General features: G+C 36.7%; 1 protein-coding gene across 1 annotated transcript; it reads right to left on the reverse strand.

Annotated features, from left to right (window-relative positions):
- Positions 1–253: 253 nt before the first annotated feature.
- LOC121728833 (ethanolamine kinase) lies at positions 254–17983 on the reverse strand. Its single transcript, XM_042117140.1, has 7 exons — positions 17701–17983; positions 17498–17619; positions 17233–17416; positions 16491–16579; positions 14766–14992; positions 1596–1821; positions 254–474 (listed from the first exon to the last, which is right to left on the reverse strand). Exons 1-7 carry the CDS (start codon positions 17833–17835, stop codon positions 405–407), a joined length of 1053 nt encoding a protein of 350 aa, XP_041973074.1. The 5' UTR covers positions 17836–17983; the 3' UTR covers positions 254–404.
- Positions 17984–25748: the final 7765 nt, after the last annotated feature.

Genomic DNA, 25748 nt, shown 5'->3' on the forward strand with positions numbered 1-25748 from the left:
CGTCAAAAGGGTTTTTTTGAGAACTTTTATAAAAAGTTTTCATTGGCGTAATCATGCCGAAATTCGGCCGCGCTTTTGCGGCCTAATGTGTTAAGACTTTAGACACAGAAAACCGGGGTAAAATAAGGCTTATAATAAGGGTTGGGGATTCAGCATCAGAGACAAAACATAAATTTTCAATAAAATTTCTATTACTTTGGTTAACAATACTTTGCCAATTCGAAACTATAATTTGAAATGAGCCTTAATAATGATTATTAAATTAAATATGATATTTTATAATAAGTACTTAACACTTATTGAAAATCTTAGGTTAGATACACTTTGGCATAAGCTAAATACAAAGATTATGTACAAATAATACATAAGACAAAAAATTTACTATGAAATGTTGATATCCAATGTTATAACAAACTTTCTTTGAATACGAGATCCTTTAGCTCAAAATATCTGTTAAGACGAATCTCCGCATATCTGAAACAGAACAGTGATGTTAACAGGTTAATAATGCTTACAAAATAATATACAGTATTTATTATGCTAATATTCCTTATCGCTGTGCGTGGAATTATTTTATAATGCAGCGGTCATAAGAGGGCCGTAATTGCACGCCGAGATAAATGTTATCTTAGATAATATTTATCCTAGCATTAGGTAAATTTCAAAATTTACGTCAGATATGGCTGTTACCATCGAAATTATAATTAATCTTCTTCACTTTTTCCTTTTTTGTAATATTACTGCGCCAGAAGGAGGAAGCTTTTCAAGTGTATGATACAATCTCAGTCTTAGGCCTGTATAAATAGTCAGTACTTAAGATGCGACCCGGCATAGTAAAAGGGAGGGGAAGTAAGTTATCTTCATACAAAGGAGACGCGCGCGGCTTGTATGTGTATAGTATCAATGCGTCGCCACGTACGGCACATAACAAAATCTCGGCGAGTTTTAGAGGCTGCAGCTGGTACCGCCGAGATTTTGAGTTGACCTGACAAGCCGCGCGCGGTGCCTTTGTATGAAGATAACTTACTTCCCCTCCTTTTACTATAGACCCGGTCTCAAGACGCGATTGGGCTTCGTGATTGGTCCAAATTTTGACAGCCAACCAATCACAGAGCCTGAACCGTGTCTTGAGACCGAGATGCATCTTGAGTACTGACTATTTATACCGGCCTCAGCTACGAGTATGAGTGTAACGCTCGTTACATAAAAGTTACGGAGCCAGTTGGATTCTTTTTCTTGTTTTACTAAAAAAAGGTATTTAGAATCAGCGCATTGGAAAACTGGAGCCTGATTCACAATGCTGTACGGCTCAGACACGAAAACTTATCGCATTATCGCTTATCATTGGCAGTGCCGAATTTATATTTTTTGTGAGTGTAGGCCACTTTATTTCCGCCGCCCACGTACGAAATCTGTAGAGCCTCTATGGGCGGTGCCGCCCTCCTAGGACGCTGCCGCCCGTACACCGTGGCGTAGTATAAAGGCTTTTTTATTTTTTATAAATCCGGGGCTGGATATTGGTAAACGTTGATTCGTCAAGGTCTTGTTCAATCGGAGTCAAATAGTACCTATTTAATATTAAAACAACAGATTACCTTCCAAAATCAAAATCGATGTCCGACAGCTCATATTGTACCAACGACCAAACTCCCCACAGAAAGTGTGAGGCAAGGGACAGACACTGGACTTCTCTATAGACTTTTTCTATCTCCTCTGTCGAAGGAGCAGAGTCCAAAAACTCAGCCAGGTAAGTTCGTATCCATGAACACTGAAACTCTTTGCTTGGATACTTTTGATAATCAATATCTTCGATCGACAGACCTGAAATGAAAAATTGTAAAATTAGTTAACATAAATCTTATATCTTTAAACGAGCAATTCTTGTGTATATATATATATATATATATATATAATTGGAATCTCGGAATCGGCTCCAACGATTTTCATGAAATTTAGTATATAGGGGGTTTCGGGGGCGATAAATCGATCTAGCTAGGAATCATTTTTAGAAAATGTCATTTTCATGGAATACCGAGCAAAGCTCGGTCAAATAGCTAGTTGTACTTTATGTATATCACTACGCATTAAAACCACTCTTATCGCTGAGATTAATCAAAATCATTTTTGAGATGCTGTTTGAATTAGTAGATGGACTGTACCGTACGTAATACTATGTGTGGCGACTGGCGTATTAACTAAATGAAGTGATTGAATGAGCGTATTAACTAAATGAAACTCTGCTTTCAACCGTGGTCTCAAACTGCTGCTTGAGAGGCTGTTTCATAGGTGTGGTCAAACCTTTACACTACTACAAGATCTTGATATGAATCATATAATATTAATTAAATGCCATCTTAAGGCCAAGTAGTCCCTAAAATTAGCAGCTCGATGGCTTTCAGTACGAATATCGACGTAAAGGACTCTATTAATTCCCTGTACCGTTATTCGAATTTTATTTAATTGAGATAGGCACTACGTTTCCCGCCATTATATCCATACTATTGACTTCCGGTTACTTCCACTTTCGTCCCACCATGGTGAAGAGGTAGGGAGAGTTTATAAAAGCGAGCTAACTCGTCTGCCAGTTCATTGGCGTCTTGTTTCCCGCCCGATACGGTAGTATTTTTGTACACAGGTATAAGTGCAATTTATTTCAAGGAATTACACAGGTATAAGTGCAATTTGTTTCAAGGAATTACACAGGTATAATTAATATAGGAATAATAATAAATGAATATGTAAAAATATAGGTATGTTATATTCTTTTAATATTAATTAAATTCCTTAAATATATTTAATATAATATGAGAAATAAAAAATATGAAAAGAGTACTAATTTAATAATTTATTTTGTTAACATAATGACAACTGTTTTTAATTAAGTATAATTTTAATTAATTATTACTATCGATGAAAAAAGTATAAAATATTTAATATTTTCATCTTAGTTTTCTTTAACGGTTTTCCGCTCAAATAAAATTAATTATCATTTACAAATTTTATTTATCACTTACAAGTTTATAAACAATTTTAGTTTAACATAATGAAATTATTAATTTAATGACTTGCTTTTCAGCATTTTATTTTTAGGACGAATGGAAATGCTAATAAAATATGTGAAAATGGTTGATACCAGATCCATCTGCACCGCGATGTACTTTCTAATTTCTAGCTCCGATAGTGACAGCTCATCCACTAGCTCTTCAGACTCGGCTAAGCACCGTAGTAAAAAAAAGGAGGGGGCAAACGCAGGTGTCACTCAGACCGTAATACAAACGGATGTACAAAGAAATTAGTGACATTATAGTTGCAGCCGCATCAGAATAATACTCAGTATTTAAATAAGGTAAAAGACAATATTATATGTTGTTTTTTAATGTTAGCCGCAACCTATATGACGATATTCCAGAAAAAGATTATTAATGCTTAATTTTAGGAACCATCGGTTCCTAAATCCTCAGAAAATCATTAAAGCCTTTATGAAATCTCCAACATCTAGACGACGCCTCTTGGAAGTGATATAAGGTATGCAGAGGCTCAAAAAACTTATCTATCATCTCCAAGATTCACGAGCTTGGAGACTAATGAAGTAGTTCTAAATCTCCAATCCTCTGGCCATGATAAGGCTTTTGGAGCGCTTACTATGTGCGTCATAAAACCACTCACTGACGTCACAAAATGGTTTAAGGAGGAAAATCCGGATTATACAGGTGTTAATAACAAATTATCAGCGGGGCTAAAATGGTCGCCTTGGAGAATCATATTATGAATCATAATATGATTTTTATTTGTTTATTTATTAAATCACAAAATGGTCACTCTGCAGTCTGCTTGCAATTCATGTCTAGTAATTTGTACTAATTTGACATTCGTCAGTTTGACGGTTTTGACGATTCAGTTTCTGAATTGATTTTAGAGGAATTGTGAAATGCGACCATTTTAGCTCCGCTGAACTTTTTTTCTGAAGGTACTCTATCAGAGAATCTCCTCAGATACGTTGCATAATATATGTGGTCACCGACGTGAGGTTATAACAAAACAAGTTCGCGATCCAACGATAAATACGTCTACAGTAGACGAAGCGTGGTAAGGTAAGCTGGTAGTCGGAAGTGTTTTGACCTCTGAGGAAATCGCGTGCGGTCACCTTGCAGGCAGAGGGTAAAAAGCCTCATCTCATAAAAAAAACCCTTACAGGGTTGTTGTGGTTGTTACCCAAACGATCTGCCAACGCAAGCTAGCAGTCACCACAGCTCTCATTCAGTCCTACCGAGTAATCGTGGGTCATTTCGTGGACGTGGCACATCACGTAACCACTTTAAACAGGCAAACAGAGGATCTGGACATAAACATGCCACCTCGCATGCCCACAACACCGGTGATGTTAAGCGACGTCGTTTTTGACACGAAATATCAGGCCGGCCGTCTCGCTCAATATGTGGATTGATGGAGGCAGTTGGGAGCACCAGAAACAATACTGAAAATTCTAGGTATCGTATACCTTTTTGCAAAAAGCCTGCCCTTATTTACGTGGGGATGCAAAAAAGAACAGTACAAATTCCTCATTCTCGCGACATGACTGCCACTATCCACAAAATAAGCGAAGGCGTCTTGGAGCTATGCAATCCATCTCCAAGCACATCGTCAATGTTTTTAGTACGCAAAACGGACGGTACTGCACAGCCTGTCTTCAACTTAAGGGCTCTGAATTACTACATCAAAACAACGAAGTTCAAACTTCTGAACATGTTTTGGGTTCCAGATTTTCTACAGCCGGGAGACTGGCTCTGCAAAGTGAATCTGACACAGGTATGCTTTCACGTTCGAGTCTCGTAGATTCTAACGCTTAATATATCAAAAGCAACTTTGGGAAATGACGTGTCTACCATTGACTGAGTACTGCTCCAAGAGCTTTCGCGACAATAACCAATTAGGTGGCTCAAGTTCTTCGCAAAAAAAAAGGTATTCGTATCATGGTTTATCAGGGCGAGCAAAGCGAGTCCTGGAATATCCCACAACCTGTACATTTTGTGGTACACTTTACGGAAAAACTAACACGCCTATTGATTTGTGCTTTAATATAGTAATATTATGTCAGTCAAGATCAAATGAGTTAAGGAGACATAATATGTTCATGTTGCCGTACAAACCTTAGAATTTTTAGGATGGATTATTAACAAGGAAAAAGCGATTCTTCTTCCATTTAAGTAATAGTTTATTTAGGAATCGAGTGGAATCCTACTACTAATATAAAGCGAGTTCCTATAGAGAAATTACAAATTCTAAAAACCAAAAATTTGTGAAATTCATAAAAAGCAACGTGTATCCCTTAAAGAGATACAGAGCTTAGTCAGTCTATTAAACTTTGTTAGTTTTACTGTACCCACAGGTCAGCTCAATTTTCGCGCGCTTTTGATGCTGCTCAACAGAATGTTAAAATCGGACACCAGATGAGGTACGATTCCGGCAGACGCCAGGAACATTTTGGATTGGTGGCTCGAGAAGAAACTGATGCTTCTGACATCGCATGGGGCGCTCGTCTTAATAATTTTAGTCTACCCTGTTTTTGGTCGCAAGACAAAATCATGCTCCATTGTTATCAGAAAGAAATATTAGCTATGTTAAAAGTTTTTCAAAGTCATCATAAAATAATGAAAGAATGTACAGTTTTATTACAAAGCGACAATAAAACTGTAATCGCATACCTTCGTCACGAAGGCGGCACCAAATCTCAAAAACTTTGTTACAAAATTTTAGAACGATATCAAATACACCTTAGTTTTTTCACATTTCAGGGATTTACAACAGCCACGGCGAACATTTGTCAAAGCTTTGTCGGAAACCAGAGTGGTATCTGACGTCCGAATGGACAAATACAATTTTCAGCAGATAGGGCATTCCAGTGATCGAGTTCTTTGCTTTCAGTCTGGTGCATGTGGTAACGAACAACATTTTCTAGACTCCTTTTTACTGCAGTGGATTTTCCTGTTAGCGTGGATATTTCCGCCACAATGTCTAATACCCAAAGTTTTGAATCATCTCAATCACGCACAGGGAATATACTTGCTGGTAGTGATCAGATCTGAAAGCCCGAGCGACTGCCGCCCCATACACAATTCCACGCCTGGACAAGTTCCTCATCGAGGTGTCGACGGGTCTGCCATCACCCGGGGTCCACAAGATGACACTGGTAGTTTAGAAATCCGAAATGAGGAGGTGGAGTCAGTGCATAAGAACCTGGAGCAAACTGTAAGTAGATCTTCTATGTATGTCATGGCATTCATCTCGTAATTCTACACAAAAAAGCTTATAATGTTGCTTGGAAACGATGGCTACACTGGTCAAACCAAAATCAAGTCGATTCATGTAATCCACAGGGTGAAGATTATTATTATTATTGTGTAACCACACTAGCAGCCATTAAGCTGATGCGTGTGTGTCAAATCGAATCGAAGATGTAGCCAGGTTTTTATCAGACCTTCACAAGTCGGTTGTTTCAACTCTTTGTAACCCGAATTCGGCTGGAGAAATTAGTTCTTATAATATAGTTGAGTAAATGTTAAAATCCATAGCTTTACAAAAACCTACAAGCTCAAAACCAGCAATATGGAATATAGATAGTTTGGCATCATATCTAAGCAATTACGCTTTAGAACATGACAACCCTTTTCAAGTACAAAGACATACAGCCGTTTTTACTGCTCTTATGTTCTGGTAGAACAATAATTCATGTTCTAACCCTGCTAAAGATTGATAATGACCATTGTATACAAAATGCTAATGAAATAATATTTTGGCCATCTTTTGGTTCAAAAACTGACTTTTCTGATTACAGGCAATCTGGACCTACTAAAGAACTATTGAGGTACTCGGTTCTAGGCGGAATACAACCATTTCACATAATTTATTATTACTTGCAGAGGTCGGATTAAACCTGCCTAAAGGACCATTATTTCAGGGTGGATCGAATCCCTTTTCAAAGATGTGGGTATAACTGCTACGCCGGGAAGTATTTGATCAGCAGTTGCATTGAAAAATTGGGTGGTCAATTGTCCAATATAAGATATTTATATATTTATATAAACTGGCGTTCCCATAGTAGTTGGTACTACTGGTTGTTAAAAATAAACTATTTGATTTTTGATTTATATTATAATTTTGTATCTTTCACCTTGGCGTCTAGTTTACATTCCGTAAATTTTCGTTACCACCAGGCGATAACAAACAATTCTCAATTAAATAAGCTTCGAATAACGGTACAGGGAATTAATAGTGGCGTTTAACCTACCAATAAAACGCATATTAATTTACTTACCTTATTCGAAGCTTATAGTTTAAATTCTGCCTGGTGAGTATAGACGCAATAAACTGGCAGACGAGTTAGCTCGCTTTTATAAACTCTCCCTACCTCTTCACCATGGTGGGACGAAAGTGGAAGTAACCGGAAGTCAATAGTATGGATATAATGGCGGGAAACGTAGTGCCTATCTCAATTAAATAAGCTTCGAATAAGGTAAGTAAATTAATATGCGTTTTATTGGTAGGTAAAACGCCACTATTTATTTGTTAATATTATTTATTCAAAGCCATGAAAATTAGCGACTACCTGGCCTTAAGGCGCTGAGAGCGTATCAGCCAAAATATATAAGAGCAGTTTGTAAGTTAACTATTAACTACGGCCCGTACCACATATAAATAATCAGCCAAGTGCGAGTCGGACTCGCGCACGAAGGGTTCCGTGCCATTATAGAGCAAAATTAGGCCAAAATTTGTGTTTTCTGTATGGGAGCCCCTCTTAATTTTTTATTAAATATTAATATTATTATTAAATATTAAAGTACACATAGAACTAAGAATTGTGTGAAAAATTCAAGTACCTACCTCAATTTCTTTTATTGATAATAAAGAGCAAAAAAGCCAAAAGGTAAAAAAATCACGTTTGTTGTATGGGAGCCCCTCTTAAATATTAATTTTATTTTGTTTTTAGTATTTGTTGTTATAGTGGCAACAACTGTGAAAATTTCAACGGTGGTACGGAACCCTTCATGCGCGAGTCCAACTCGCACTTGGCCGATTTTTTAGTTATTATGTATATTAGTATTTAGTGCCTACATGATAATAACCGTCAAACATATTCACCACAAATGCTTTGAGAATTGAGATAACCTTGATGTGAAGCAAGAAATATTTAAGATAATATTAAAGAAGTTTTTACTACAATGTACGTAATTTATTATGTAACGAACTATAATTCCTAAGTTGTTTTATTACATACCTACTTTGACGTTTAAAAGGCACCGAACGGTATACCTATAATATGATCTGCTCTAGTGTACAATGTACACGGAAAAAATCTAATTTCTTCGCAAACTAGGTATGTTGCGGGCTATATAGGGGAAATACGTACAAAATGACATATATGGACAAAATGACACATCGGGCTTTATTCAAAATTGGCGCGCTGTAGCGCGGTGTTTGACATTACTGCACGTGACGGCCGCCATGTTTGGAAACCTGCGAGACTTCAAGCGCTATTGGTCCAGTCGCGCCATTGCAGTGGAGCAACAAGTGTTTGACGGTCGTAAAAGTTTTTTGTTTACATGGATTTCTGCTTGTTCCTGGTAAGTTTTGTGCATAGTTTCATGAAGGATATTACTCAGTTCGTAGCATTAGTATATTGGCTTGTAATATCAGTAGGTTTTAATACGAGAATCTGTGTTTTCGAGAAATCGTGAATTTGTTTTTGTTTTCAAGGTCTGTAGGACAAAATGACATACCCACAAATCGGACAAAATGACATAGTATGTCATTTTGTCCGTTCTCGATATTCTAACAGATAATGTTTTTTAATAAATTATTAATATTACTCAGGTACAATGCCACGTGACTATAAGAGAACAACCAACCGTCAGGCTTGGAGTCAAGAATCTATGAAAAAAGCAATTGAAGCAGTTCAAGCAAATAGGATGGGATGGCTGGCAGCATCAAAAACTTTTGGTGTTCCACAAGCTACGCTTAGAAGACATGCATTAAATGCGAACAAAACTATACTGCCTAATACTAAAGGCTTAGGAAGTTTTAAGTGTATCTTTACTCCTGAAATTGAAAGGGAATTGGTTGACCACATAAAGTTCCTGGAAACTAGACTTTTTGGATTAACGCGAAAAGCAGTTCAAGAACTTGCTTTTAATTTGGCGGAGATGAATGGGATAAAGCATAATTTCAACAAAGAAAAAAAACGTGCTGGGCAAGAATGGCTTGATGGCTTTCTTAAAAGGAACCAGGACATTTCTCTGCGTACCCCTGAAGCTACTTCAGCAGCTAGAGCTCAAGCATTTAATAAACCACAGGTGGCAAAGTTTTTTCAAGAGTATCAAAAACTTGTAAATGATTACAATTTTCCACCACATCGCATCTACAATGTAGACGAATCAGGCCTGACTACAGTACAAAAACCACAAAAAATTATTGCCACTAAAGGTAGAAAGCAAGTCGGCAGCCTTACGAGTGCCGAGAGAGGTTCGAATGTAACAGTGGTCTGTTGTACAAATGCAATTGGCTCGTTCATACCGCCTTGTATGATTTTCCCTCGTAAAAACATGAAGAACGAACTAGTGGACGAAGCTCCTACTAGCACACTAGGACTAGCACAAGAGAGTGGATGGATGAATGCTGAGCTATTTGTGAAATGGTTGAAGCATTTTCAAAAACATACAAAATCCAGTATTGACGATCCAGTCCTACTTGTGTGTGATGGTCATGCTAGTCACAAAAGTTTCGAAGCAGTGACCTATGCTAAAGAGAATGGTATTGCAATGCTCTGTCTGCCACCGCATTGCACACACCGGATGCAGCCATTAGACGTGAGTATTTATGGACCTCTCAAAACCTATTTTCATCAAGAAATATCTAAATGGTTAAAGAATCATCCAGGGCGAGTAGTCACTCACTTACAAATTGGACAGCTGTTTACTGAAGCTTACGGTAAAAGTGCAACGATACAGAACGCTACAAATGGATTTAAAAAAACAGGACTATGGCCCATAAATCCAGAAATTTTTCCAGATTATATGTTTGCACCAGCAGAAACAACTAATATTCCGTTGAATAATCAAACTGACGTTGCTCAAACTCTTGCAAATGCTCCTCCTTCGGCGCTCCAAATGCATGAAGAAGATGCAACTGATGATGGGCAAATACCTGATTCTTCGATAGAACAACATGTCATAAATGCAGAGGCGACCCCCAGTCCTTCAATCTTGGAGATGGATGGAGAAGCAACTGATAATGACAATAGACCTGGTTCTTCTATGGAGCCAAATACGGTAAATGCAGAGGCAGCACCCGACGAGAGACCTGATTCTTCTATGGAGCAAAAAGCTAAAGGTTCATTGCTATTTCCCGTGGAGACCATTTCACCAGCGCCACAAGGGCCGTACATTCAGGGCCAAGGTATACGAAAACAGAAACCCCGAAAACACCACTGGCATTTAACATCCACTCCTAACATAATAGAACTCAAAGATGCAAACACACCAAAAGCTCCACCTAAAGAAAAGAAAAGGAAAGTAAAAAAGACTCTTTTTGAAATACCATCTACCTCAGGCAAGCAAGAAATGAAAGCGAAAAAGTCTATCAGAAAAAAGAAAAAAGTAGAGAAAAAAATTGACAGTGATGATGAAAGCTCTCATGAAAATGCTTTGTTATCAGATGTAGATGATGATGATGACTGTCCGTGTATTTATTGCAATGATCTTTATTCACGATCTAAGCCCGGCGAGTGTTGGCTGAGGTGTCTTGAGTGTTCTCGTTGGGCTCATGCATCATGCGCTGATGTTCCGAAGAAAACAAAGAACTTTGTTTGTGAACTGTGCTTATAATTTTATGTATGTCATAATGTCCGTATTGTGTATGTCATTTTGTCCTGACAGTATGGACAAAATGGTTTTTGCTAGATGTTTTGATTGATCTCAATATTATTTTTTCTATCGTTCCTATTTGATAATAAGATGCATAAACATTATGTTAATGAACCAATGATGATTGTTTTGTATGGAGGATGATTGTAGCTTTTTAAAATAAAGAGTTATGATTAAAAATGAAAACACTATGTCGTTTTGTACGTACTTCCCCTATCTATACTAGCTGTCCCGGCAAACGTTGTTTGGCCCATATTATTTTATTGAAGTGACTTATTAGTCATATATTTGTCATATATTTGACATTATTAGTCATATATATATAGTAATATAAGAGACCTGGCTCTCTTAGGCATTTTCAAATATTTAAGAAAATGTTAATAGCGTGTAATATTCTAACTCTGAAAAGAACTAATACATTAAGGCCGGTATAAATAGTCAGTACTCAAGATGCATCTCGGTCTCAAGACACGGTTCAGGCTCTGTGATTGGTTGGCTGTCAAAATTTGGACCAATCACAGAGCCGAACCGCGTCTTGAGACCGGGTCGCATCTTAAGTACTGACTATTTATACCGGCCCTAAATTCCCCTCTCGCACACGACTCCCGCCTTGATGACGCCCACTTCGCAACGGGCCGTGCAGTAGAAATCGTAATACATATTTTAATTTCGCCATAATTTCAAAACCAAACGTCCAATTTTAGTCATTAAAGACCAAATATTATCTACATAAACTGTACTTAGTGATTAAATAATTTATTTTGATAATGATTAACAGCATGAGTAAAATAAACGCGTTTAGTCCAAAAAAATTCAAGATTTTTTAAATAAAAAAATTGTTGTGCCTTACTTGACATAGATAGGTATAGTGTGTCGCGGACTTTTTTGTAGATATTTATAAGATCTACAATTGATTAGAACATTTTATGGTTCTATATTTTATAGTTTAGGCAGCGTACGCAAAATAAGTAACTTTTCTGGTTGATTTTTTACACCTTGTCTCCGAAAAACCCAAATATCTTACGGAAACCTATTTTTTCCTAAATAAAATTTAGCCTATGTTACTCATGGATAATGTAGCTATCGAATGGTGTAAGAATTTTAAAAATCGGTCCAGTAGTTTTTGAGCCTATTCATTACAATTATACAAACAAAGTTTACCTCTTTATGATATTAGTATAGATAGTATAGATTATCTATATACTTAACTCTTGTATTTTGTATTTTAATAAAAATGACATCATCATTTATTTTAGACTCAGCCTTATTATTTTGCCAAGTAGTAACTAAACTACGTAAATTATTACTTTTAAAAGACATGTAACCTAAGATGACGCCCGAAAAGTCCGTTACGCCAAAATGTATTTATCGCGCGGGAATCGTACATTTTTTTTAAATTTATTAAATAAGGGGGCAAACGGGTCACCTGATGGTAAGCAACTACCGTCGCCCATGGACACTCGCAACATCAGAAGAGCTGCAGGTGCGTTGCCGGCCTTTTAATAGGGAATACGCTCTTTTCTTGAAGGTTTGCAGGTCGTATCGGTCTGGAAATATTGCTGGTGACAGTTCATTCCAGAGTTTTACAGTGCGCGGCAGAAAGTTACGCGAAAAACGTACTGTGGAAGACTGCCACTCATCAAGGTGATGAGGATGGTATGTTTTTCGCGTGGGACGATAGCGAAAAGTTGCAGGTGGTATGAATCCGAACAATTCCTCAGAGCACTCCCCGTGATACAACCGATAGAGGATGCAGAGTGAAGCTACATCTCGGCGTAATTCCAGGGGGTCGAAGCTGTTTGAAACACTATGGCAGTCAACAATTCGAGCAGCCCTTCGTTGGATACGATCCAGAGGGAGCAGAACATTCTTCCGGGATAAAAAATTATGGTCTTTTCCCGGGACTCAAAGTATCTCCATACCATAGAATTAGAAGTATTTTGATATCGTTGCTCGATAAGAAATGTCAACAAAATCGGTTCAGCGGTTTGGGCGTGAAGCGGCAACAGCCAGACGCCAGTTATGGATTAGAACGCGAATGGAGCTAAACAACTGCAAATAAGTATTTAATACGCGCTTTGCGAGTCAGCCTCGCACGAAGGTTGTTTATCAATGTCTGTTTAAGGTGTTGTCGGTAGCTATATGGTCCAAGCGGACGAGCCACAAAGTTCATGTTAAAATTTTGTGAAATTTTGTGACTTGGTTTAAAATAAAGCAGCTACTATAAAAATAATAGACATATTAACTACTAATGCTGTACCGAAATTCGTTATCGTACAGAAACTGTACATTTTTTCGCAACAAAAACTATCCTTTCTGTCTCTGAAAGTGTGTCTACACTCTACACCAAATTTTATCAAAATTGGTTCAGCCGTTTTAGCGGGAAGACCGAAAGTTTCGCACTACATGAGTCACAAACATACAGTGAGCATAGTAAAAAATATTTACTAGGCCACTAGCATTGGGACCATATTAAACGTTTAATAGCCATATTAAAGGCATATTAGAGCCATCAGACACATATTTGATGTTTTATATGGCCCCAATGCTAGCAACGCCACTGAATCAATAAGGGCCGCGCCACACCAGAATGACAGCGGTGAGGCGAGCACTTTTAGCGCCATATGATTTTAAACATTATCTTCATTATCTTATTATCTAATATCTTTAAACGAGCAATTCTTGTATATATATAATTGGAATCTCGGAATCGGCTCCAACGATTTTCATGAAATTTAGTATATAGGGGGTTTCGGGGGCGATAAATCGATCTAGTTAGGAATCATTTTTAGAAAATGTCATTTTATTCGTGTTTTATCGAATACCGAGCAAAGCTAAGTCAAATAGCTAGTGTATTGTAATCACGGAGCTCATACGAAGAGGAGCTGGCCTAAGCAACTGTGCACTGTGATTTTCAACTAGGTCCTGACGTCATCATTGTGGGCGGGGCTTAAGTCAGTACACTTTCAGCGTTTGTCAGGTGCACACGTAACGAGACTCCCAATAAATTGGTGTTTTCTGCGTATTTAACAAGGAAAGGATTGAAGTATTATGTTTTACAATGTCGAAAACACTCAGACAGACGTTCTGATAATATAAATACTATCACATTTCATTTGGAAATAATTTTAAATGTAATTTAAAAAGTTCTAGAACATTTCAGCTTTCAGCGTTAATTATACTACTTGACACTAGGTGGCCAAACCTTTGAAGATAATACAGACGTAAATGCGTATAATTTTGCATAAGTTTATTACAATAATAATACTTGAATACTGAAAACATTTATACACTTAGTCTTAAACACATTTAATAGCTAAACCGTGATTATATAGCTTTTATTATTTTATTACTTATAAACCGCCATCTGTCGTCACCTATGATAACTATTTGAAACGTAAAAAATATCCAAGGCCGTAGTACGTCCCATAATATTCAAGACAAAACGACATCTAGTGTAAGATAGTTGAACTACGTAGTAACATCAACATCGACCTAAGCTAGTAGTTTTGCTTTTAGCCGATAGATGAAATATTGAGAAGTGGGCGGAGCTTGACACCCCTTCACCCCGCAAACTGTCACGCGTCGTTTCATAAGGAAACTTGATTACAACACCTCCTCTTAGTATTAGCTCCGTGATTATAATACATGACCACATTATATACCACGAGCGGCCACGGGCGGCCGTAGAAGTCTCAAGCGATATATGTATTACAATAATGAAGATAATGTTTAAAATCATATGACTCTAAGGGAGATCGCACAAAAAATCTGTCGTCTGCGATCTTCCTAAAAGTGCTCGCCTCGCCGCGCCGCTACCATTCGACATAATTATGTATAAACACTTACCGACAAACTCATTGAAGTGATTCGCAATATCGTACGCTTGGTAATTATACGCGGCGTACTCATAGTCTATGAACTTAACAGTCCCACTAATTTCATTGTAGATCACGTTTCCTAGAAGCAAATCATTGTGAGCAAACACAATCGGGCTGTCAGTTTTTGTTAATTTCGACTTTAGACGCTCAAACTCTATCCTTAGTCTCGTTATTGACCCAAAGCTATTCGCAAATCTACAACAGTCGATAAAAGCACTGCGGTTATACAATACACACATAAAACACAACTAAACATTAGGACAGTCGCGAATGCTAGAATGTGAAGGAATCAAGACAGAGCAAAGCAAATTTCAAAAATATTTTTTTGGAATAATTAGTAAGTACATGTACTAAATATCAATAATAATTCTGTATTACTTACTAGTTTAGACATTCCAGCGCTCGCTAATTATTTTAATACTTAATTAAAAATTCTATAAACATTTTATAATATATTTATAGAATTTTTTACTTCCAATACCTACTATAAAATTTTTATATTGGGTATTAGTAAATTGCAATAATTTATAATTCAATGGCAATGAATAATTATTATCTTTAGAATGAGCAAAGGCCAAGATGAATCTATAAACTGACTGAAAAGATAAGTTACATATCATATTGAAGAAAACCTTAAAGAAAACGAGATTATTACAAAAAAATCTTGCTTACAATTTTGTAATATTATGATAGGATAAAGTTATGTTTACAGCCAACGACACATCATAACAACCAAATAGATAAAGAGATTGTCACGCGGACGATTAACATCACGACGAGGCGTCGACAAACACAAACAACAGCAAATCTTATATCTTTAAACAAGCAATTCTTGGATATATATATCTATATAATTGGAATCTCGGAATCGGCTCCAACGATTTTTATGAAATTTAGTATATAGGGGGTTTCGGGGGCGATAAATCGATCTAGCTAGGAATCATTTTTAGTAAATGTCATTTTATTCGTGTTTTATCGAATACCGAGCAAAGCTCGGTCAAATAGCTAGTATGTATATTAAAAGAAGTACTTGAAAAATTTAAAGACCAACGAACAAGTGGATCGCCTGATATGAAGCGATAGCCTTGCACTGCATCATCAACAAATGTTATTTGCAATGCTTTTAAAGTTTGTTTAACTTAGAGGGCACAAAATATTTATTTTCTTCTGAATAATACGAGAAGAAAGAAAACATGCAGGTGAAAACCACACAGGCGAAAGTCTACCAGTTACCGCCAGTCTCAGAGACATAATATATTACTAATTAATCATCAGTGTAATAAACTTAATGTTAACAAGAACTTTACAGTTAATGTGTAGGGCTTACATAAAAATTTGCCTCTAAGTATGGTTTTTAGAATTAGACATTTTTACCATCACATAACACATGTACATTATAAATACATGAAAATACGAAACATTGTTTTATTAAAACAAGTACAGAAAGTAAAACATAGAGACTATTATATTTATTACTTTGAAGAACTCTGCCCAAATAAGTATTGATATGAAATGAGGTCAGAATATTCAACATTCTATTAGATAAATTGGTTGGTCATTGAAACACTTAGCTGCAATCAATGTAGGACATCAGGTTAACAAACAGGCCTCGTTAAAATGATTATTATTTATAAAATATGATACTAATTTTTTACAATGTAATACCAATTCCTCAAACATTAGTAATACTTACTTTTTTTGCTTATTCGGATTGGAAAATTGCTCTGGTATTAATGATAAAAATTGTTCTGTTTTATCCCAAACTGCTGGTTCTCTATTAATCTGTTAAAATTATAATGATTTGCTAATATGGAATATCAATTAATATTTTTTAAATTAGTGGAGACACTAGAGGTAGTCGAGTATGCAATATCTGAGTGACATCAACTATGACCGGATTTAGCTGAGACCTAACATTAGACTAAACATTTGACTGGCTAGATCCACATTCTTAACTTTTATCTTTCCTTTACTAAATTTCTTTACAAATTTTGGCACTCTGATTATGTATACTCACTTACCTCTAGGTCCTGCTCTAATTTGAATGACACAAAATTATTCTTATAATCTAAATATATAAAAATAATAAATTATTGTTTATCTTATTTTCTGTACATTTCAAAACAAAAATATAAGTTATCTTAGGTTAATACTGTCAATTTGTTTTAATATATTATGTTGTAAAGTATGTATTAATAATTGCTAACCACAATGTTCTACATACAAAAGAAAATTTTAAAAATGTACAAAATTTAGTATTTGTGCAGCTGATAGTCTTTTCATAAAAATATATTATGGATTAACGTGATTATGATATAATATAATATTTTAAAAATGTTTTACTTAATATAAATATTTAGAATCACATATTTTGTTAAAGATTTAAGAAAAGAAAGAAAAATAAAAGAGGAGAGAAAATAATTAATATAAATTACCTCAGGTTCGATTTGAACTTTATGCATAATAGCCATCTGTTTGGCTATAAGTTTCCATATTTTTTCATCAACTACTGATTCCGGAGTCAGAGTTACACCAGGATAGTATTGATAAGCAAGTCCATTTTTAAATACTCCATATATCTCTGGGGCCAAACCTATTTTATGTAGATTAGTAATATTTCTGAAATAACAAATAATATCAAGTTAATGTTTTAATACAATAAACAAAATTATTTGCTATTTATGAGGAGTGGACACTAACCTTACTTCTGCATTTCTATCAATAAGGAGATCTGTTTTATTACCATAAATGCGAATCAAAACTATATCTTCACCATCTGCTTGGCAAGCTACTAATTTATTTGTAATACCATCGGTAAAAACCTTGAAAGTAGAGTGAAAATCAGTTGAAATAATAATATTATTATTTTAATAGAAAATCATGCAAAATAGTGTGTTAAATACCTTAAACTTGATATTGGGGACAGACCAATTTGGTCGCAGAACTTTGAGAACTTTATAAAGGCCCGTATTAATATCATTTTCTTCAATTTGAACAGCAACAAATTTATGATGGCCAGGGTCACAATGCAAAGACATGTTTCATCGATTTTTCAGAAGTTTTAAACTGAAATTCGTAATTCACACACATAGATAGAAAAGCAACAGTTTTGAAAAACTTTAGGCAATTTTAATAATCTCAAGCGAGTGCTCTATACAAAATACAAATATCAATTCATATTTTACTACATTTTACGTCCATTCTAATATTTATCAAGGCTTTAAATGAACGTGGGCAGTGTTGCCAGTCGGGTCTTGTCAGAAATTACCTGAAATATAAAAAAAGTAACCTTTTTGTATAAAAAGTAACCTTTTATATTTTTTTACTGGAAACTGGAAAGGTATTAAATGTTGATAGAATAGTAACTATATTAGTTATATTGTAAGTGTACAATTTAACATTTCTATATTAAAGTTTGTAAATTGATACAATAAACGGCACGACACGACGGCAAACGAACAAATCCGATTCCGATCCGACTTCCGAGTTCCGACTGATCGGGCGAGGTTGGTTCTACTGCTTGAAGCTTACCAACAAGTTACCAACATAAAAAAGTCTAAAACGAGCGTTCCGTTTCACGTTGCTTTTATGTAAGAAATTATAAGTTAATTCTACAAATTACGAAAAATCACCTAAAAGTAACCTTTTCATTAGTGTAACCTAAAAGTAACCAATGTAGTTTAAAAATCACCTAAAAGGTTACAAAAGTAACCTTCTGGCAACACTGAACGTGGGTGACATTGACGGGAGCGCTGCTGGTAAAGGAGAACTGTCAAACACATGTCAATAATGACCTCTCGAATACCGGGATGTCAAAATTCTATTAAAGCCATAAACCTATATTGCTAGTTATATTAAGTCTATGATTAAAGCACCTGGATACCGTAAACTACCAGTCATTGGACAGCTAAGGATTTTTTTTACAGAAATAGTTATAAAATATAAAATACTTCGCATCAAATAGAAATAGATATTATATTTGTGTTCATAAATTATCTAACGATATGCAATATTATTTTTTGGTAAAAACTGAATGGTAATAATATTGATTTTTGATAAAAACTAAATGGTAAAACATAGTCATGGGACGGAGTTACAGTAGTTGGGACACCCAAAACCAATAGTTGGACAAGCAAAGTTTGATTGAAATTTGCAATGAGTTTCTAAAATACTAGAGTAGCAATGTCTTACAAAAGATTCTCAGAAATGCGTAACCACTTTTTTGTTCAAAAGACAATGTCAAGTCATATATTCGTTATGTCATTATGTATGTGAGATATGCCTGCAGGCATCTTCGAAGTGGCAACGCGTTGCTACCACCGTAAACTTCCAATCTAGTTACGTTAGTAACATAGAATATCATTGGAAATTTGGTTAAAATTGGTATTGTAAGTAAGAAACATTATAAATAATTGTTGTTTACACATATATTTTTATAATTTATTGCAAAATAAGGTAGTTTTGTTGAGTATTTAACAAAAACCGACTTCAAAAAATTAAAATTCTTACCAATATTAAAATAGTACTATCATATTGTAACATATCCATATTCCATACTAATATTATAAGTATGAAAGTCTGTTCGTCTGTCTGTCTATCAATTACTTCTTTACACTCAAACCACTGAACGGATTTTGCATAAATTTAGTATTTTTTTTAAAGGCAGGTCGCTGTAACCCTGACGTCACTGCGACCCATGCGGATCTATTGTGACTCATTCGCACTAGAGCATCATCCCCAACCCAATACTGCTCATAAATTAAACGATATGGTTGGGGTTGGTGCCACGAATTTCCTCTGTGGACGAGTATTTGTGGCGACCAAGGTGCCTGTTCCTGCTCTGTAGTAGAACAAGGCAGTCGAGGAGAAGGTGAATAGGTGTTTCATCCTCCTCCTCACAGAATCTGCAAGTCGTTATGCTACAAATACCCATTCTGTTTAGGTGTTTGTTGAGTTTGCAGTGCCCAGTTAGGCTTCTGGTAAGGATTCTTAATTAGTTCCTACCCAAGGTGAGCACTAATTCTGATTGTTTCTTGTTGAAGTCAGGAATTAGTGCCTTGGAGTGTTCAAGGCCAGGGGTCTCAGCCCATTGCTTCCTGCATAGTCTGTGTTCCCATTCCTTGAGCACTTGAGTTGTGGTACTGGGAGTTATACCACAGACTGGTTCTGGACCATATATGAGACTCTCGGCCCCAAGCCTAGCCAGTTCGTCAGCGGTTTCATTGCCGGGGACGTTGCTGTGGTCCGGGACCCATACTAGGCGGATGTTGTTGTTCCTTCCTAGCATGTTTAACGTCTCAACGCATTCCAGAACTAATTTGGACGAGACTTCTGCGGCAGTCAGTGCTTTAAGTGCAGCTTGACTATCGGAGAAGATAAAAACGTTTTTATTAACTAGGGCCATCTCCAGGCTTTCTAGTGAATAACCGAGGATAGCGAAGACTTCAGCCTGAAACACGGTCGCAAACTCCCCCAAACAGGCGTATTTGCCTTTTGGTGGCCTGCCCCCGTAGAATCCGGCTCCCGCACGGTTGTCTTTCCTTGATCCATCCGTGAACCAAACTATGTAGCTAGGGCGGACATCGATTGGGATTTTTCTTTCCCAGTCCTCCCTGGAAGGTATGAAAACCTTCCAGGGAGGACTGGACTACTGCTTCGAAAAGCTATACGCCTTGCTCATGGCATCTGATGGCGTGATGGCATATGTTCGGCGCACCGCGCGACGTACTAGCGGTAATCGTAATTTTTACGAACTTATGAAGTGACCATTGTGCATCGATTTTTTTTTGGGATAAAATATGTTATTGTAAAAAAATTAACACCCTATTTTTATTGGTTTAATGAACTCACCTAATGATACCTAAGCCCCAAAAAAAATTGGCAGGTAGGTTTAATTGCACCCTGTATAGCCATAGCATTGCCTTCGGCCGAATACCCCATTTAGAGCTGACAAGCTTCCAACAGGAACCCAGAGCACTTCTAGCCTTTTTCGTAATATACTCGATGTACTTATTCCAAGTAATTCCTTTGTCTAGGATTACTCCTAGATATTTGACATCACCCGCAAACTTAATAGTTTTCCCGAAGAGTGTTGGGGGTCTTAGTCCCTCCAACTTCATCTTTTTGGTGAAAGGTATCAAGACCGTCTTATCAGCGTTTACTGTTAGCTTGACCCTTTGGCACCAATCCTCGACGACACTTAGTGCTGACTGCATCAACCCAGCGACCACCGATGCGCATTTTCCCACCACCATAATCGCCAGGTCGTCAGCGTACCCTTGAGCGTAGTAACCTATGAGGTTCAGTTCCCTTAGTAGCTCATCCACTACCAGGGACCATTCCAGGGGTGGCAGCACACCTTCTTGTGGGCAACCTTGTGTCAGCCTGATTTTGAGTGTCAGGTCCATAATAGCAGATGAGGCTACCCTATTATTGAGCGTGGCTTTGCTAGTTGTTGGATCTATATTCTTTGAAGCCAGGCCATTTGTGATAGAGCTGGTTGAAGTGTTGTCGAATGCGCCTTCAATATCGAGGAAGACACATAACGCAATCTCTTTATCTTCAATTGCTCCATCAATCCGATCTACCAAGTCCATTAGGGCCGTCTCGGTAGATTTGCCTTTTTGGTAGGCATGTTGTCTTTCATGCAGCGGCATTTTAGTGAGTTAGGTGTCCCTTATATGTAGGTTGACCACCTTCTCCATTGTTTTAAGCATGAAAGAAGTGAGGATAATTGATCTGTATGACTTTGGTAGAGCTTTGTCTCTGTCCCCACTTTTGGGTATGTAGGACACCCTTACCTTTGTCCATACCAATGGGATGTAGCCCCACGCAAAACTTGCTCTGAATATTTTCAGTAGCATAGGAAGGATAATATCCTTGCCCTGCTGTAGGAGGGCCGGAAATATATTATCCTCGCCGCCGGTTTTGTAAGGCTTGAAACTGTCAATTGCCCAAGTGACTCGGTCAGGCTTAAAGATCACGGAAGCTCTTCTCCAATCGTCAACTGATGGTCTCGTTTTAATAATCGTATGAGATGGATACTGTTGGGGAAGTGGACGTTGGCTAGTAATCTTAGTGTTTCTTCCGCCGTTTTAGTATAAGTACCATCTGGCCTTTTCAGAGTGCTGGGATGAGAGCTAGGGGCCTTAGATATGACTTTATATAGTCTGGAGGTTTGTGAGGTGTTATTCACTTCCTCACAGAACCTTGCCCAAGAGCGTCTTTTGGCCTTCCTTAGCTCTCAATTAAACGTCGTCAGGGCGGTTCTGTGTGCGTCCCAGTTCCCGTCTCTTTTGGCTCTGCTAAACAGAGCTCGGGTCTCTTTCCTGAGTTGCGCCAGAGTACCGTTCCACCAAGGTACGTTACGTTTATTTGACGTTTTCTTAACAGGACAGCTTCTGAGGTAAGCATCATTCAAGCTATGCTCCAGCTCTCCCACGGCTAGTTCCAGTTGTTCTACGGTCTTGACAGCTTTGTTGACTGCTGCGAGGTTTATCTGTAATTCCTCTCTGAATACACTCCAGTTTGTGGCCTTTGGATTCCTATAAGTTACCTGTTTCCCAGGCATACTGTCATGTATATCAAACCTAATGTAACAGTGATCGGACAGTGAGTTATCGTCCGATACATGCCAGTTACATTTGGTATGGAGACCCTTTCAGTTCCGGTAAAGGAAAAATTGTATCCACTCGATAAATGGACTTTGATGCAATGGAGTTACGGCCGTCATCTATTAATATTATAGATGTGAAAGGATGTCCGTCTGTTTCTTTATCTGTATGTCTTTATATTACATTATTCAGGTAAAACGTAACTCAAAATATATTTTGAAATAGATTGTCCTCATCGAGCCAATCGGCATACTCAGACAATATTTATATTTGGAGCACAATGCAGAGCAGCTCATTTGCCTGTCGCTGTGGCCGTACCCTACTATTTATAGGAGGGAGTTGGGCTTGTCATGCCATGCATGTAGCGATTGTGTGCTAACAATATTATATTTTAGGATGTAAAATAGATTCCACATGTTGTACATGTTTTTGAGTTTGGATTATACTGATGGGTAGCAAAATTGTATGGCATTTGTTTAGTTTGATTATACACAAAGTCAAGGGGTTTCATGAAAATATATAAACTAAAGACTTGCCATTTGCCTACTTCGGCGACATAAGTAATAGGAACGTATTACACAATCCAGGGATTTCCTAATAAAATATAAATAAAAAGGGTAGCTGATTTTGAAAATTCTAATTCCTCTAAACGAAAAAAAAAAATAACGCGTTGTTTAAATATCAGCCCTTGTGCAACGCACCGTAGCATTTTAAAAGGCCTCCAAATTGCGTTACGTTCCTTTATTCATTCCATACAAATAACGGCAACAAATAGGTTCTTGAAGTATTCAGAACACACAAGTCAGCTGTAAATTAACTTTCGTACTCGTATTGATCTCTCATCTTTCGAATATATACAGTCTGTCAAGAAAATGAAGAAATTAAAAAGTGGCAACATCGTAGTGTCATCCCTTTTTTCTTAGATTAATTTGAAAGGGACGACACGACGATGTTGCCACTTTTTAATTTCTTCACTTTCTTGACAGACTATACATCAAGTAGCTCAATATTATTTTATCTAATAACGTCCAATAACTGTTTTTCAGCACTTTTACAATACCAGTAGTAGGACAGGCCAAAAAACCTTTAAGTAAGATAAATGGTTAGTGTCCGACCGAAGCTTCGGCTTCGGCTTCGGCTTCGGTGGCCAAAGCCTTCCGCCAAAAAACCACCTTCGGCGAAACCTTCGGCTTCGGCCTGAATTCCGGCCGAAGCCGAAGCTTTGCCGAAGGTCCGAGCAACCGTCGAAATTGAACGAAAGACTGAGTGAGTCGTGAGAGAGCGACGGACCGGTCATGTATGCGGAGGCCACTGGGAGTCACTGTCAAATACAATAAACAAACACTAACTTCTTAATAAATCATTTAATTTTTTTGTTAAGAAGTTAGTGTTTGTTTATTTTATTTTTTAGTCTAGTTTCGGTCTAGTCGAATTAAACAAAGACTGATCGATTGGTCTAATTATTGTTATTTGTGAAATAATAAAAAAAAAAATATTTTTTACAATAGTACAGTCAATAAAGTAGTTGTAGAATGCGTGAGCGCCTGAGCGGGAACCTAAGAGATTTCTACTGGAACCAGTGTTACCAACTCTCAAAAATATTTATCCCTAAATTGGTGTCAAAAACCCCTAAAATCGCCTTAATTTTTCTGGTTTCCCCCTAAAATATGCATATATATATGCATATATATATATATATATATATATATATATATATATATATATATATATATATATATATATATATATATATATATATATATATATATATATATATATATATATATATATATATATATATATATATAAATGTAGTTTAGAAATAATATACTGATATATGTTTTAAAATATTTCTATTATAATAATTGATTTAATAAATTCTTATAATAGAAACTTATTATTGAATAAATTCAACATTTTATTTGTTGGATTAAATGTTGCACAAGTGACATCATTACGATTTAATGTAAATCGGACCATCAGTATTGCCACCAGTCACCACAGAGTGGTCATAGAATTACGTAATAGATGTCGCTAGAAGTCGCTAGGTCAAGAAATAATTAATATTAATATCAACAATTTAAAAATATTAAAAAGTAAAAAAATCCCTGAAAATACCCCTAAAAATTTCAGACCCCTAAAAAAATCCGATCTCACTTATTTAACCCCTAAATTTGGGGGGAAAACCCCTAAGTTGGGAACACTGACTGGAACTTATTCAGCGTGCTTAGGAATAAAACATACTAAAAGTCCTTAAGTCTAGGAGGTGAGCAGGAGTGAGGGGGGGGTGACAAAAGTCTAAATTTTTGGTTTTTGGCTAATAACTAAAATACGATGCGTTGTAGCAAAAATGTTCTACATTGAAAAAATTTTTATTAAATTCTCTATAATTTTGATTCTACACACTTTCCGAATTTTCATCCGATTTCTACACACACTCAGGAAAACTACATATATACTACACGCTCAGGAAAAGTGAAAATAAAAAGTGTTTTATTTTTTTATATTCCTTTCTAGTTCTGATGGAATAGTAGCTTTACCGCTTCTATGCAGCGTTCAGTAAGTGAGAGGGCTGTAGACACATCCCCCCATCCCCTCATTACACCCCTTGACAAGGCAACGCACCAGTAGCACCCCTGGTGTTGCAGACGACGCAAGGCATTACGGTAACCAGCTTCTATCATTTGGAGCATACACTAATTGTTAGCCGCTTAGTTAAATGTATAAAAAACATTCGGGAATGAGCTGACCCCTCAAGAGTGGGGGTGGAAAAATGTAGGTAATTTCTTGACGCCAAGGACAATAGGCGACTTGCCAGCGCCTGAGGCTTCACTAAAACAATAATATATTTTGTCACTGCACCAGGGATTGTATCAGAGGCTAATGTCTGTAATGGCCTGAGAGCAATTCTGAAACTTCCAGAGCGTGTAGTTAAAAAAACGGATGAGAATTTGGAAAAACTATATAGAATCACATAGTTATAGAGAATTGAATAAGCTTTTATTTCGTTATAGAACTTTATTGCCACATGCATCGTTTTTAATGGTTTTTAACAATGATATTCTATGTTACTAACGTAACTAGATTGGAAGTTTACGGTAGCAACGCGTTGCCACTTCGAAGATGCCTGCAGGCATATCTCACATACATAATGACATAACGAATATATGACTTGACATTGTCTTTTGAACAATAAAGTGGTTACGCATTTCTGAGAATCTTTTGTAAGACATTGCTACTCTAGTATTTTAGAAACTCATTGGTTTTTAAGGTATTAGCCAAAAACCCAAAAATTGAGACTTTTGTCACCCTCCCTTCCCTCCGGCTCACCTCCTAGA

The sequence above is a fragment of the Aricia agestis genome, chromosome 7 (genome assembly GCF_905147365.1).
Source record: "Aricia agestis chromosome 7, ilAriAges1.1, whole genome shotgun sequence".
NCBI lineage: Eukaryota > Metazoa > Arthropoda > Insecta > Lepidoptera > Lycaenidae > Aricia > Aricia agestis.